Source organism: Colias philodice, chromosome 11, assembly GCF_061535455.1.
Source record: "Colias philodice isolate Cphi_HAF_F1 chromosome 11, ilColPhil1 Martin Lab GWU primary, whole genome shotgun sequence".
NCBI classification, from domain to species: domain Eukaryota; kingdom Metazoa; phylum Arthropoda; class Insecta; order Lepidoptera; family Pieridae; genus Colias; species Colias philodice.
The window spans coordinates 7,906,936-7,924,895 of NC_143096.1; the positions used below are offsets into that span (position 1 = coordinate 7,906,936).

Genomic DNA, 17,960 nt, shown 5'->3' on the forward strand with positions numbered 1-17,960 from the left:
AAACGATAACTTGGCATAAGATAATTTGTTTGTGCAAACTATTATTATACTAATTGTGCATGTTTTATAGAAATGACTAGTAAGTACTAAGAAGGTATAAAGTTGAAACTTCTCATTATTAGCTAACTATGCACGGGCGTAACCCTGTAAAATACGAAACAAAAGGTATGGCTGAATATGACAAAATATGACAGCTTGTAATGGTTATAGAACTACATCTGTAACATGAGTAAAAGTTTATCAATGCCTATTCTGCAGAGCAGTGCATGAATCTTTTAATCTTATAAACATGTAGACATCAAATTCTATCTCGATTGGATGAGGACAAAATAAGTATGGGATATAGATTCTAGCCTCACTCATTGTATTACATAGAACAGGTTGTAAACACGCTAAATATGGTCCCTATCTTCTGTGAGAGTAACATGATGATAACTAACCCAGTATGAAGGTGACCCAATTCGTATTGAAGCGTTCTCGACAAAAGGGTCGCTAGTACAGAAATACTATTACAAATATAAGTTTCAAGTTTCACCACAGTCTGACGCGAACAAGGGATTAATAGGGCCCTATCGATAACTCTTTGTACCTCGAATGTTGTTCAACTCCGAAATATTAAATTTGAATGAATCCCGTCACTTAATTAAAAAGTGCTGAATCATACCAAAGTAAATTAATGGGATTACCTACATAACGATAAAATCTGAACTCATTGATGATGATAAATTCAATAGCCGTTGTTATTATTTTATTTTTTACAAATAGTTTTAATAATTGTTTTAATGTTGTTATAATATTATATAAGCGATTAAGTCATCCGTTTGAGTGAAATAGATGTAAGGAGGAAGGAGCTTTGAATTAGGAATATTATAATTTTAGAAAATATTGCCAGTTTTATCATTAATTCTTTCTTGTTATCCACAATAGCAATGATAACGTGGATAAAATGTATTTAAAAATAAAAATATTTTCCTCTTAAATCTAATGCTCTTCATAGGAATCCTAAACATTAACAAATGAAAAAAAAGTTAAGATTTTCATCGCTAATTTACAAAACAGAGCATATTATAACAATTTATCGATACTTTCCGAATTAAGAATCACTTTACACTTAACATCTTTACAAAGATTATGTAAACGTCTCTCCAACGCAAGTGCAACGACGTTCCCACAAAGCTATTTCGAAATAAACCATATTATGGTAATTCGTAATATCTCAAAATTTCAACGTACAAGGATTTCATATAATACCTTCACTGAAGTGTAGAGCGAACTCTAAAGTACCCGTACAAACGTTCTGAAAATCTCATTTAAAGTAAAGTGAAACTTGCTCTAATATCTATGTACTTACTAAAGAATCCATATTCTGTACCAGTCTCCAGATTTCTTGTACGTAGATTCTTCCGTTCTTACCTTAAGGTATTGACTATTTGATGGGATGTTAACATGGTAATAGAATCTGAATATTTTAAACTTTACAAGCAAATTTAAATCTAACATCCAATCAATGAAGAATAAGATGAAAATATACACAAATTGGCAATAAGAACAAAAAATAATAAATAAACATTTTAAGTACAATAATCAATAGGAAATTACTTAAGATATGCGTTAGATATTAGTAGATACGTAATATTATATCTTAACAATACTATTCAGAAATAAAAAACTTTCAACGTGAAATAGCTTAACAAAGGTTATATTTTAAAATTATTCTACGCGAATTTATGTAAAACAGATACATTCAAATCTAACACCAAATTAACTTTATAAGTCTGTGAAAAACAAGCTAAAACAGAAAGAAAGATTGATCGCTTTACTGAAATACCAAAGAATATTCAGGCTATATTTAAAAAAATGTAATGTAAATATATTTACGACTGAAATGGATTTAATCTAGCGACTTAATCTAGAACAGAGCCTAGTATTATAATTCGTGGGTCTATAAATCGCTTATATAATTTATTACCCAGGTTGCGTGTTCGTGCTGAAACTTAGCAAAAAGATTACTTATTATATAACATGACACTTACTTACCGAACAAAGAGGCTCTTGAACATTTTGTTTTTGTTATTAACAACAGCGTTTACGTGTTCTATAAAATATGATAAACAGACGTAGCGCTTGTATCTAGTTATGTAGATATTGCAATATAAATAATATGACACAACATTTGATATGAAACTTAGCGAACTAAACAACCAGCAAACAAATCGAGGTAAATACTTTACACAATTTTATCAGCAATCGAATATACAATCATACATGTTCTTCCAGTTATTCATCGTTATTAGGTATGTTTTGGCTGATAAAACAAATTTGGCGCGGATTTACTGATATTTTAAATTTATTTACTATATTAATAAAAAGACATCGTTTAAATAAATGCCAAACAATTGTATAATAAACAATAAAAAAATACTTTAATAAACACTAGTTAACTTAATTTATGACACACGCTGAGAGCAGCCATCAGTCGTCATGAGCACATTTCGAATAATTCAATCAGTTTTAATGACTTGCATATTTCAAAACCAGTGGTTTTAATTTCCACAGTCAAATGGCTTTACACAAATTAAACTGATAATGAAAAATGAACCGTGATTAATCTAAAAGCCCGACTCTGCTTTGTAAATGCAGGTATCTTTTTTCAACTGTTCTTTCCGAATCCGAATCCGATGCCTCAAAATTAGAGTGGTTTGTTAGGGCGGATGAATTCAAACAAATATTGGCGTAAAATATTGGTTTTACGTGCATGATAGTCAATATTATAATAGTCTCTAATTGGAATTCCATATACGAAGACTACTTTAATAAAACGAAGTCGCATCTTGCGAGACCAAAGTGAATTCCTAATTAGTACGGTGCTGAAGTTTGCAAAAAGCTCCTTAAAATTTCATGGGTTTTGCGTCTTACTAGTGCAGAAATAAACTATTGTCCTAAAGCATAAAAAGATTGCAGTACTTGCATGTTGTTAAAATATTAATCCTTTATAAGTAGGTAACTTTAAGAAATCTTAATTGATGGAATACCTAGTGAGCGAAATTTTTTGCAGCTGATTTGTTCGTAAATTTCTTACATGAAAACAACTCAAGAACAGACAACCCTTCTAGAATTGCCTCGTTCTTTCGGTCAGTGTGCAAACCACATAGAAATTCGCTCAGAAGCCTGGACTACGCGAGTAATTGCTAATTGAATCAGTCGGTATGGACTGCCGTGTGTCGTACGGATTACGCTTAAATTGGTAGACACAACCAAGACTTAAAGAAGTTAACTCGATTTATCAATCTATTATATACCCATAATAATTATCTTTTAATATTTTCCAAAATATTTTAACACAAATCTCATTTCTGTATACCCTGTCTAATGGATGAGACGTAGATAATTATCATTTTACTGAGAAATATCAAGAGCATGAAACGGAATAATTCGCTGCTTTAAAATAATAAAGGCTCATTCGCCGTGAGGTTTCCACTATGCCAAATGTTTCCAAGCCGAGTTAAAATTACTGAGACTGGCCTTAATTTTCCAGGTAGATATTACGGTTTTATGCGAAAATACGTCAGATGCTCTTGGATTAATAGTACTTTTGTTGTGACTTTTTGATGGCCGTGTATTTTTATTTTGTTACTCCGTCAAAGTATACAACGTAGATAGTATGATAAAAATGACGAGTGCGATATTTAATATGTGGCTTATTTTGAGCTAAAATAATAATACGCGTTTGTATGTAAAATACTATTAATTTGCATATAAACGTATAGATAATAATTAATTTATTTTATACTTACTTGAAATCGGTTGAAATCGAAGGACTTATTCACTTAGCTTTTGTACATTTAAAATAGTTTAGAAGTAATTACTCATTATTCTTTGAATTTGACATGATGATAAAATGATGGCATGCATCTTATAATTATTTAATTATTCAATCAGGTTGCAAAATTAAATTTAATAACGCATCGTTCCTGGTTATTAATTATCACGTTAAAATGATGACCTCATACGCGTATTAATTATAAAATATAATTAAAAGTGCGTACAATTATCTGTAGTTACATCGAAGGAGATTTTAAGTATAGATATAAATGTGTATTTGATTACTTTTATTATGATAATTAGTTTGTTTTATGGCATACAAAAGCCTTATTATAATGTATAATAATACATTTTTAAATAATATAAAAAATTCGATTATAATCTCGTCTCATAATCGAATTCTTCTCTAGTACACTCTGAAAAATAAATTATTGTCCTAACATAACTTTTTGTCCTAACAAAGGAAAACTTTAAAGCAAATTTTCATTTATTCTAACAGCATATTATTATATTCCCACGAAAATCTTATTGGTGACAAAATTTTATTATTCCTATAGGTAATATAATATAGATTATATTACTATGGTTGAATGAATTTTATTGGTTAAATTTTTATGATACGCCTATATTGGTAAATTTTTGCAACACAGTATCGGACAATTGATAGGTTAGAAACGAAGTAAAGACTCACCATAATATCGCTTAGTTTACATTTTTATTGTGGAAAAGATAAACAAAAATAAAGACACTGCTCAGTTTCATGTACAAACCTTCCATTTTTCAACTGAATTTTTATCAAGAAAATCAAGCATCGATTCGGAAAAATATAAGGCCATAAAAAAGGTCGAAACGGCCATTAATATGAATTTGTAGACCCTTGATTTGTTTCTAAATTGATGTTTTGTAAATTTTACGATTACGAATCGGCACTGTCGGCTACACAGAATAATCATATTTTATATCAACAGGCCTCTTATCTAAACGTATTTGAAATTCATTGATTTTCGTCGTTGAAAAATTGTCCTCATTTTTATGTTAAGCCACTTACGATGTTAATAAAAGTCAGGCGTACCTGAATATGAAAACTCGCGAGGTACCTTCAAATCGGAAAGAATTATGGATCCTTCATTACGTTGCTTTTAGCGGTATTTCTTTCAACACGGTATGTACCGCTCAATGATATTACCAGGATATCACCAAGATCGTTTCACATTTCATCGAACCTTATAAAATCTTACGTTATTAAAAATAGGTCATTTTATACGTCAGATTCTGTTTCCAGACTATGCTAACGGGATTTAATTTTCTATTATAAGAGTAATAGCATGGCGACCTCTTTTAAAATTATAATGAACGATGGTTTAGTATTAAAAATACAAAACGGGCGGGGGAATGAAAATTTCAATCTAACAATACGCGTATACGGCGCTCCGATATTTTGTGTTCGTATAATTAAATGTTTAGGTATAAATACACTTAATAATGTATTGCTTATGAGTTATGACATAAATTAGCTTATTGAATTTTAATATATTACTAGTAATTAATTTAAATGCATTATCTAAAGAGTAATTATGATAACTATATTCATAATTATTATAGTTTGCATACTTATCATAGTAACTACTAGTAAGTAAGACTCTTATACGAATTATTTTTAATCTTTTTATAATATTAAACATTTTCGAAATAATTAGTCTTATATTTTTCTAACCACTCTGTACTCATCCTGCAAATATTTATTTTGTGTGACTTCTATAAATAAAGTGTTCGTTTATATAAGCTATACGAATACTGAACACTCGGTTATATTATAACTTAAACTAATGGTCAGTATTTAACAAAATATTATTGTGACAAAGTTTTATTAAGTTGACAATTTTGTGGCTTATATTTACCTGAACTCTTTCTGTTTAGCGATTTATGCTAAAAAGGTGCCCGTTATTACCTACACTTTGTTATATCTTTAAAATCATAATAGATATTATAATGCTTGAAATGCTTAGTAAGTATGTTTTCATATTCAAATGATCAAAAGTAGAAATGGTCTGTGAATATAAAATTATCAAACAGAAGAAGGAAGATGTAAATCAATTGATCAAAATACATTTATATTTAAAATACGTTTCGTCAAGTACAATACGTCGATGAAATAAAGGTTCGAAGTCAAATTTTAAAGTTCCGTTCTATTCCTTCACGATTATTGGTTGGGAGTGAAATATCGGGGCCCTTAACTTATTTATCTTCGGCAGCTAGGCCCACGGACGTGCTAAGAATACAAAAATATTCTGAATATCTCTTGAATTTAAAATCAGCCAGTTTTGAGCACTTTATTGAATGATTAGGCTTATAAATTATTCACCTGTTCATTGATTTTGTTATGAATTTAATTGAATCACATTTATCGCAGTTTATTTTTCTTGTATTATTTGTTTTTTTTTTTTTAATATGACTTCTTTAATCTAGAATTGATATTAAACCAAAAACATTTGCAACTGCAACGTGCAATATGGATAATTATACCAATGTACATAATACAAATAATATTGTAATACTGTGATAATACTATACCAAGTACTTATGTACGATATTATTATCATATGCATAACTAAATATATATGTACATACTCTGTCTATTTCTACGCTGTCACGTAGTTTGTGAATTCGATACGGATTGGAGAGACAGCTGACAGATCTATCATCAAAGGGTTATCTTGGGTAATAACTATCTATATATATAAAACTCAAAGGTGACTGATATAGTGATCTATCAACGCACAGCCCAAACCACTGGACGTATCTGGCTGAAATTTGGCATGCAGGTAGATATCATAACGTAGGCGTCCCCTAAGATAGGATTTTAGAAAATTCATCCCCTAAAGGGGTAAAATAGGGGATGAAAACGTATACCATGAAAATTTATCTTTTCCACGCAAGCGAAGCTGCGGGCAACAGCTAGTTTGGGTAATATAGAGCTATGATACATACAGGTTCAGACTGTTGTTAAATTAATTAAATAATCATAGAATGAGTACAGGCTAGAATCTCTTTGCATATTACTATGTATTATAACATATACAAAAAAATTACATCCACAATTATTTATGTTACATATTTTGAGCAGAACTACTATTGATTTCGACACCCATTCTAAAAGAGAGATAGAGCATTCGACAACGAAATTTTTTGATGATAAAACAAAAGCGAAAGTATATAGTATATTATAATATTATGTACGATATTACGAGCGAGGCCACAGATAGAAAGCTAGTTAAATGATAAAATTAAGCTTCAAGGGGTGAATGCACAAAATGTTTCGAAATGGCTTAATTCAAAGGACAACAAAATGAATAATTTATAGTATTTAAGCTATTTAGTATCACTTCAAAGTTCAAGCTTAAATTGAAAGGCTGCGCTGCCATTCAGCTTCTTGTAAGTCCCATGTATATTTTTGTTTTGAGCGGAATAATCCCTAATTAATGGTTATATTGTGAGAACATAGCAATGAAACATTTTTGTATTTAATTCAAGGTTATGATGTTAATAGCTTGAATTTACTTATTTCAGAACAACTACTTAGGTACTGAAATCATCGCTTCGTTTATAAATAGTAAACAAGCTATAAGCATAATAATTGATCTAAGGAATATTCACAAGAATTGATGTCATGTCGATGATTTTTATACCTCCTTTTATGATAGAGTTTAAAATTACAAAACTTTGCCGCAGAATATTTTTTCGAATCACTATATTTTTTTGAACAAATGTTGATACAAAAACAAAAACATTTACTTCCAATTTATAAAAGGTGGGAAGTCATTCAGTCTATACCGGATTTTTAGGTGAACTAAATGTTAGTATAAAATGTACCACTTTTAGCGATGACCTATGCGGGATTTTGTAAAACAACTGAATAAATCTGAAACTACCTATACCTAGAATTTCATTAGCTGTGTATATATTTGTATTAGAGCTATATTTTTCAAAGTCTACTTTTTACATAGTAAATATATTTTATTATGGTTATGGCCAAAGCATTTAGTGAAACAATGTTAAGTTAAAATTGTTATGCAAATTTCTTTCCTACAAAATAGAAGAAAGGAATAGTGTTATAGGTGGTCGTCGTCGAAAAGATCAAATTAGCGTTATGACTGCTTATTGTACGCTGCGATGTGCTAAACATTTTCCCTCTTGCCCGGCATTTAAAAAGAAGAGTAATGTGTGGACTAATATTATTCGTTAGTAGCGTCATTAAGGCGATCATAATTCAAAAACTCGTTTAATTATAAGCTAATACTAGATACATTTATCTAATACTAAATACTACATTATTATTAAATAAAAAACGAGATTCCCTTTGCCCATTGTTTATTTTTCCGAACATCGCAATTAATCCTAACAATAATTATCCAGCAGCGAATTATCCACGTAAATTATTATCAAGTGTCCAAAAGAAGGATTTATATGCGTGGTACCACTGCGGAGTTATTGAAATATATGTCCCCAAAGACAAAGCTCCAGTGTCGGGGGCTAAAGACATTGGACATAAAACTTTATGACAAGAAGAGAAGGCACAATTTCGTTCCGGGGACAATTTGGCTGGAAAAACAACAAAAATAGATATTACGGTAAAATTCGAATAAAACACAAAGCGAAATAGGAATGAGCTGTTTCAAAATGAAGCATAAATCCACCAAATAGCATTTGCATGCAGGAGAGGCCATTCTTTCTCGTATCGGTACAGATACGTGAAAGACATTACTATAAGAATGTTGTAACATATTAGCTAACTTTGCAATTGTAAGTATATTTCGTTACTGTATAAGGCACAACATAGGTACTATCTTTTTGAAATATAGGCACTAAGTAATTAAATTAAACTTAAAACAACAGATACATATATACAATACAACAGATACATATAACAACAACAGATATATATATATATATATATATATATATATATTTATCCCTCAAACAAACAGCCGTCCTCTGAAGACAAAAATGCATTTAAACTGGCGTCCACCTGCTTTTGGCGTCCGAATACTGGACGCCACTTTGATAGCCAGTGGCATTCACGTCCTATTGGTCCTGACAAACCGTAGGACAAATATCGATAGATGCCAAAATATCGCTTAAATGGCTGCAATAATATATTAAAAAGTTCGAGAAAAAATCTTAGCGCAGATGAGGCGCTGCTGTCGCGCGTATATTTACAGTCGTATAACTCGGAGATTTCCTCACTCCGACTCCGCGTATTTGGCGTCCACAACTGCGACGTTGCCAGCTCGTTCGCACCGATAGATCACAATCATAATATTTACCACTGACTGCAATTATAACAATATATTCGCCGTAGGAGGTGTACGCGTTGCGTATAATTAGGAGCCCGAGTTTATTTAAAAACTTTAAAAAGTCGGTGAAAATACAAAAAAAATTACGTGCAGTTATTGAATTTTTTTTAAAGAATACCTGAGGCGTGATCTACAATCGATATAGAAGCCAAAAATATAGTTTTTAGAATTTTTTTCTGTTTGTCTGTATGTACGTCCGGCATAAACTCAAAAACTACTGCATGGATTTACTTGAAATTTTGCATGAATATTACTAAGAGGTCAGGTCAGGCTATAGGCTACTGGGCAGAAGAGTTCGTTTGTTTGGTTGAACGCGCTAATCTCCGGAACTACTAGTACGATTTGATTGATTTGATTCTTTCAGTGTTGGATAGATCATTTATTGAGGTAGTCTATAAGCTATATAATATCACGCTAATAGGAGTGGAGCAGTAATGAAAAATGTTACCAAATTGGAGGAAATTTAAGCGATGGTAGCGGAACAGTAATGTTTATCGTGGGTGAAATTCTTTATAAGCCATAAGATTTAAAGCGAAAAGACCACGAACGTAACTTTCAGTTAAAATAGCAACATAATAATATGTTTATATTGAACGGACGCACAATAGCTTTATACGGACGGCCAATAGCTATATACGGACGCTCAATAGCTATATATACGGACGTCCAATTGCTATATACGAATGTTCAATTCAAATCTAGTGGGATATTCTCAAAATCTCTCTTCTTCTCTCTAAAAATATTTCTTCCTACTAAATGCCAATAATTCCCATTGATCCCGGGGAAATCTGTGGGGACAAATGGGAATAATCCAATATGGTGCAAGTGATGCAACACGATTGGTAATAGTATTTCCATCATACAGTAGCTTGTAGCCAAACAGTACTGCCTCAAATAGTAAATTATTCCTCAATCGTAGTTCGAGGCATGCCGAGGGGTTTCATCCTTTCATTGTGGATATCCCTAATATTCGAACTCGTCGCTTCGAGACTTCTTTCATAATTAAAACAGCCAAACAATGGAATTATTCACTCCCTACAACTATTTTTCCTGAGCAATACAACCTGGACCTCTTCAAAGCTAGGGTGAATAGGCTCCTCCTAGGCAGACGTGCACCCAAGTAGACCACATTGCCGCTTTCCATCAGGTCTGATTGTGGTCAAACGTTTGCCTATCGATTATAAAAAGAAAAAAAATAGTGCCGTATTTTTACAATTAAAGTAGCCAGGTTATTGAACGTCCGTATATAGCTATTAGGCGTCCGTATATAGATATTGGACGTCCGTATATAGATATTGGACGTCCGTATATAATATTTGACGTCCATATATTATAATATTGGTTCAGGCCATGGTAGGATACAATCCCGATTTTATCATACCTATATTTATATTGACCCACTTTTTTTTTTTTTTTTTTTTTTGTGTGGTGTCTCTCAATGTTAGCCAGAAGGGCTTCTACATTTTAACGCGGACGCGGGGGTGAACTGAAGGTTCACCCTGGTAGCGACATGCACAAGGGCGTCCCCCCTTGACGGGGACCACGAACCTCGGCTTGGGCTGTCGCTTGAGTGGAGGAGGCCAGAAGGGCCCTAATCGGACGGGATATTGACCCACAAATGAAGTTATTGCCTACCTAATTGTCTTAAATTTATAAAAAATAGACTAGATAAACATTTACATAATTATATGCTTGTTATTTTAGCAACTACCTGTGATTTTTCATGTAAAAATTACAGACAGGAGCTTAATTTTCTTTATCGTATTATAAACTCTTTGGGTACTAAACTTTATCAAAATCCATTGTTACTAATACGTGTAGATAGATAATAATTAATAATAAATGATAAAAAAAAATAATGTGCATCCGTATATGTATAGATCTTACGAAATTGGTATATAAATGAAAAGACAAGCGTTAATAAAAGAAAGAGATAGTAAACCGAAATCTGGCAACATCGCACTCACAAATGCCGTTCATGCTATGAGGATGCTAGATAGTCGATGCATTAGGTAAATCACGATCAATATATCCAGGACGCCTATAATTTATGACCATGGTTCGGGGCTCAAAAATGTTGCGGCACGAACGCAAGAAGAATATCGCGAAAAATTAAATTATCCGAAAATGACGTACCCCACGGAGCTGGCTATCGAAAAACTAAGCAATATTCATTAAAACATGTTAAAAAAAGCAAGGGGAACTGGGGGACGTCGTAATGATGCACAACGTGCATGACGCCAAAAAGATTGTATGATGTAAATATATATATATATATATATATATATATATATATCTTTGTTTTAAGTTTAATTTAATTATTAAATTACATTAAATATATATATATATATATATATATATATACTTACTTTTAAATATCTTCCGGGTTTATTTTCCAGCAACTTTCGTTACATAAACGTTTTATACACAACTCCTCTTTTCCTCCAATCACTTAAAAGTATTTATATCATAAAGGAAGCGTGTACTATTTATGTTTAAGAATCTTTTGAGTAACCGGAGAATATTTTCCAATCGTTCAAAGTATTTGTCGCGATGCAGCAATCGTCATAATATCGAGTTAACAAAGGAACATTGAAACGTTTCGCTGAATACCCTTCAGACTCTTAGCTGCATGTAGACAACTTGTAAAATGAAAGAACAAAAGATGACGTCATTCGTCTGAGCCATGATGTGTGAATCGGACTGAGATAAAGCACGTAGTAGTTTTGTTCGTAGCTTGGTGCTCAACTGAATTCAATACTTGTAGGTAATCCTCAAGAAAGGTTCATGTTAGCAGTTTTTAATAGATCGTTATGAACATTGAACGTATTTTTATATTATGTGCAAAAAAGTACATCTAGTCATTTATAACATCCCTAATGTGTAAAGTGCAAGCTATGTGCAACTTAAAGTAAATATTTTTCTAGCTGTGTATGTACGTATGCAAAAGATGATAATATACAGAATAAAATATACAGACTTGATATAAATTATTATCGATATATCACTAGAATGACTATACAATTTAAGCTCCCTTAACTTTAATATAAAGGATATATTTTTGTCTTTGTGCCAAGATTAAACCTGTTAAGACGTTTATAGATAAATATCTCAAAACCTGTATCTAAATTTAACCTTTAAAAAGGGCAATAAAATCCATAACCTCCGTATTTGTGTAACAATAAAATCTACATTGAATGCGAAAGATTAGGATGGAATCGAAATGGGACGCTTTGAAATCCGCTATACCTATATATCAGGAACCGAAAATCGTTGGCGTGTCATCGTTCATCGGAATAATAGTTCCTATTCTGTACCCAAGTGAAGGAAAAGCTGGAAATAAATCCAATTTGTACCCGCATATATCATGGGTGAAACACAGTTCGCGATTTATTCATATTGTGTGTTTATTCAGGTTCTTTTATACATAATTTATGAGTTTAATAGGTAACCTGATTTGGGATTTCGTTTTGGATGCATATCCACTCGACGGTTATATTGCGTCTTAATTGTGGGATCCCGAGAGTAAAACCCGAATGGCAGTAATATATTGATACGGATATATTCAAGAATATAATGCTTAACATTGTAGAAAACGAATTTATCACAATAATATCAAGATGTGAAATAAGTGTAGTAGTTGTGACGCCTCCCTCAGGAATCCGACCTGCATAGTAGTAGCACAAGTAATATTATCCAGACATCTGTTCCAAGGATGAATAAGCTTGAAATATTACATTGTTAAAATATTTATTTGATTTGAATAATATAATGTATGTATGGAATAAGCAGTACCTAGTTTTATGTGTACACACTCTAGCTTAACAGTTATCAATCGTATTAAAACTCGTAGCATTTTCAGAGCTTAATGCGAAAAAGCATAATATTATGTTTAACATCACTATACAGTGACAGTAAAATTAATATAATTATTATTATTAATCAAGTGAACAATTTTATATTTATTTTTACTTTTAGTTTTCGCTTTAAACTCAATATTTTCAATTCATGGTATCCTTAACATAACACTTTTTCAAAACTACCACCGATTTTATTATTGTAATGCACCTTTGATGTATTTCATCTGTTTCACCATAAGTTATATTCAGCGTCTCAATCCTACTTCACATGTCAGTAAAACCACGTTATAATAATATATTTTGAAGAGCAAATACGCTTTCGTCAGTACCTACTGAGTTACAAGTACATATTATGCTTAATGTTATGCTCAGCATTAAGGTTTTACCAGTCATACAGCCACTTTTCTCAATGCGTCTACAATAACTCTATTGGGTACTATTTCTAGAGCTGTATAAGAATTGGATATTGAGCTTATAAATAAGTTCAAGGCCGAAAATTAATAAGAGATAAAGATGTTGAAAAAAGTAATTTTCACAAATTGATTGAAAATGAATTTTCGAAGGTTCCTAAACGATCGAATCTATTTAAAAATTGTCTATAAATTTCCAAGTTAGCCGTTGAATTATATATTTTTAGTTTTTTTATTATTCACTATTATTCTACTTCTTATTATAAGCTCGTATTCAAGGTAAAATATAAATTCTCTCATTTTCTATTCTTTGAAATAAAACTAAGCTAAGTTATTAATTTCGTGGGCGGACAATCAACTTGCTACCAATATTCATGATATTATGCGAATATTTAGTAATCATTCAATATACTTCATTATTTTACCATTCCATCTAGGTTAAATGAAAATGATACCTTGACTTTTACCAAAAAATAGAAAAAAAAAGCTTATCGTAACATCAACTATTTCGATCAGACAAATATAATTGGGTATTGTCACATAAAATATCATAATTTACTATATAAAAATAAGTCGGGTTTTCCTTCCTGCAGACGCTATAACTTCAGAACGCACGAAGCGATTTCCACGGTTTTGCATTCGCTGGAAAGATCTCCGTGAGGTTTATAGCAAAGAAAAGGTGTCTTTGGGGGCGAAACGGAGTTCGCCCGGTTCGCTAGTATGCGATAATTTTCTATATAAACTTCTACAAAGGTTGCCAGTAAGCTTTGCCTATCGACTTATGTTCTATTTACACGTAGAAACATACATTCAACCAATCGCTACTGTAAAATATAAAAAAATTACCTTCATATGTATACTATCATTCATGTTTCATTTTTATTTCAATAGTTAATCCTGATTTAAACGGCATAGAGACAATTGTATGTACATTGTGATCTGTAAATTCTTACATGGTATGGTATTCACCATCAAGCAATTAGTTTGAATGAGTAAAGACATTATTTTCTTCATTAATTACTAAAGTAAAAAAAATATTATTATGCGATGGTATATCCATACATAAGTACTTCAATGGCACTAATTAAACATTTGCTAATAATACTCATTATTTATGATTTAATTTTAAATATTCGACATTCTTTAATTTGTTAATGAATGTTAAATCATATATAAATCGTGTCAAATTAGATCTAAACATCATTCTGAAGAAGAATAGTATTCACATAACACTTCAGTGTAATAGAAGAAAATAAGATCATCATGAAGATGGTAAGAAATTTTTAAAATGTAAAATAATTTTATTGTAATAATTAAAAACGTTTCCTAATAGTTTTGTACAATCTAGTTGATGTTTATTCCGTTTCTCCAAATAAATATGATTAAACAGGATAATATGATTTGGGAAATATATACACTTTTTTGTGATATATAAGAATCAAAGAGAAAGCTATAATGTAATTTTGATATTGGAAAAGGTGATTAAACATTGGCTTTGGAAAGGAAATAAATTTATTAGCTAGATAAATATTCGAGCATATTTTTAATTAAATTGTTTTGCTGAAGGCTTTCTTGAGAAACATAACAGTAAAATTAAAAACCCAATCTCTAATTCAACACTTCTATTTGCAGATAATTGTTAGAATCTTGTTACTAATTTATCAAATTCTTTTCAGCTTATTGTATTATGTGCTATGGTAGCAGCAGTGACATGCGCACCAACTGCCTTTGAGGAGCTCAAGGCACGTCGTGCTCTCCCTGCCCTTGAGTTTGAAGATGTACGGGATGAGTTTGGACAATATGCTCTCCGTTACGTGACTGCAGAAGGTACCGTGGTGTCCGAACGGGGTCACCTTGTACCCGCTGAGAAGGAAGGCGATTACGTGCTCATCGTCGAAGGTGAAGTCTCGTTCATCAGTGATGATGGTGAACTATACGTCACTAAGTTCACAGCTGGACTCGATGGTGCTCATGTTGAAGGCAATCACCTCCCAGTCGCCCCAGAAGTCATCGTAGTGTAACCTGCAGAGGAAGTTGCAGTGCCTCAGTGAATAAAATAAGACCGATATGCTTATGAATAAATGATAATGCTCTTTCAAGAATGTATCCTATTTTATTTTGTATCATAAGTATATTATTTTTAGTTAAATTATTTGAAATTTTTTCAAACAGCTTGGAACACAAAACACAAAAATAAATTACACTTTAATAATTATTTCAATTATGAGGAAATACAATTAGGATAAAATGATTAGAAATGCTTCAAATTCTCCATCATTTAAATCGACAATTTTACCTATTATGATATATAAATTATATCACCATTATGTAGAGCTATCAAATTTATAAGTAGTTAACAACTACCTAAGCTGGTAAATTGAGCTAGGTCTTAGATCTAAAATCCAAAATATCAGTTAAAAAATCTACAGTTAATTATCCAGAACACATCCCCAGTAACTACAAACATTATCCAAAATGATTACACTTATTATGGATAGTTTTTTTTTCTGTTTCGTAAATGGCCATCTATATATATATTATCTAGTTGAATAGTTATTATTTCTTGCTGTTGCGTAAAGCCATATAAAGATATGATGCGTACATTGCTCTTAAAGCATTTTGAAGATTTGGGATTGAACATAACTCTACTAGTTATTGAACCATGTCGTGAGTACCGGAAAATTCTTATGCATGATTCAAATTTGCAGCGGCACATCGGGGCGGACGGATGCGCATTTTAGCGTGTTTAACGACTGGGATTTGTCTATAAATCCTACTAATATGGAACTTTGTGAGTTAGGATGTTTGTTGTATTGCAATCTCGAACTTGATGTATGAAGATGATTGCTCGGAATGTATAGATGAAAAAAAATATGACTAGGTAATAAGGTGATCGCTTATTGGCTTGGATAGGTGCATATTGATTTTATGAAGGAATCACACGTGGAATAATGGTGAAATATTAATGGTGTTTTTACCGTGCAGTTCTTGATAACGCTTTTTGATAGTAATAAATTCAATGAAGTTTAAATTTACAATTATCACGCCCCCTTGTATGGAATAAGGTGTTTCTCCAATTTGTGAATGTGTTCTATTTAATGCACATAAAATTAATTATCTTAATAATTGACATATAAAAAGAGAGTGAAGCTTAATGATTACAGTACAAAACCAATTTACACAGGTAAATCATTACATTTTACTTTTAGATTTTTAAATAAAACACTTTAATGAGTACTTCACTTGATGCCGATGTATCGGATGTTCATCGTAGCTTTTTACTACATAGGTTTAGTAGTTTGAAAGTTTGTTTAAATATTGTAACGAAAGTGTACCGGCTCCCGAACTGTCCTCTCTAATACAAGTTAGTTTATAAACTGGATTAAATAAACCTATCATAGTTTGAAACAGTGGAAATTGGAATTTGGCGGACAGCGAAACTTTTATAAATACCTTTAGATAAAGTATTGGTTCACTTTTGGTTGTGTCATGTGAATAGTTTTTGAATGAAACTCGAATGAATTGACTGAACTGCGAAATTTATGGAATTCGCGTGATATGTATACGATAGTATGAAAATATAGATAAAATATATTTTTTAACGATTTTCAAAAAATATTTTTATGTTAGTTCAATAAAAAAGGAATAGTGTAAATACAATTTTTTTCATTAGGTTTAGCAGACATATTTTAGTTTTAAAGTAAGTAGTGTGTGTATTAGGAACAATAGCGTAAACATTTTTATTATATTAATTGGTTTCAACATGGCAATTCTTACTTTTGTGATCATCATCTCCTTAACATTCTCCATCAAAAATAATAACTTATCAAACAACAATGTGTGAGATAAAAAGTTTTATTACACACAGACGCTTCACAGTTGCTTGAGAAACTTTACTTATTTCCCTCGGCGTCCAACAGTAATGACTTGTGATGGGCTAATTTGAACGTCATCGATCGTTCTTTGATAAGTGATGATTTATAAAATTGTTTTTTATTTCTTTTAATGGTTATAATATAACCATCACTACAATCTGACCGATATTTACTAGCGGTATGAAGGAATGGCCGATACTGCCGACGCGTCTTATGGTAGACTCATCAATAGTATAAGGCACGCGATCACTATTAATCTAATTATACATGATTCTTTATCGTGCATTATTAGCCTGCTACAAGTATTTATACAATGTAATAAACAAGCTTTTACTTTGTCACTATAAGATTCTTATATAAGTCCATTGTCCTTCAGTATACCTATATTTATGAAAATAACCTACGAATCGTGAGCCTGTGCCAGTTTTGGGAAAATGTATTTGCAGAAATACAAAAACTTTTCATATATGAAGTACAATTTTTAACCAAAAGCGTTATTGATGTGTTTCGGGAAACCGTTGTTTCCTCCACTGTCAACAAGCACAAAATGAAACATCTCTTATATTGGTTAAAACTTTCGCAATTCAAAGGACATGAAATATTTTGTCCATTCTTATATTATCATGGTTGTGATGTTGG

General features: G+C 31.4%; 1 protein-coding gene across 1 annotated transcript; it reads left to right on the forward strand.

Annotated features, from left to right (window-relative positions):
* Positions 1–14,709: 14,709 nt before the first annotated feature.
* LOC149484742 (larval cuticle protein 65Ag1-like) lies at positions 14,710–15,467 on the forward strand. Its single transcript, XM_089700796.1, has 2 exons — positions 14,710–14,718; positions 15,123–15,467. The coding sequence occupies exons 1-2, from the start codon at positions 14,710–14,712 to the stop codon at positions 15,465–15,467; spliced, it is 354 nt and encodes a 117-aa protein (XP_089556922.1).
* The last annotated feature ends 2,493 nt before the right edge of the window (positions 15,468–17,960 follow it).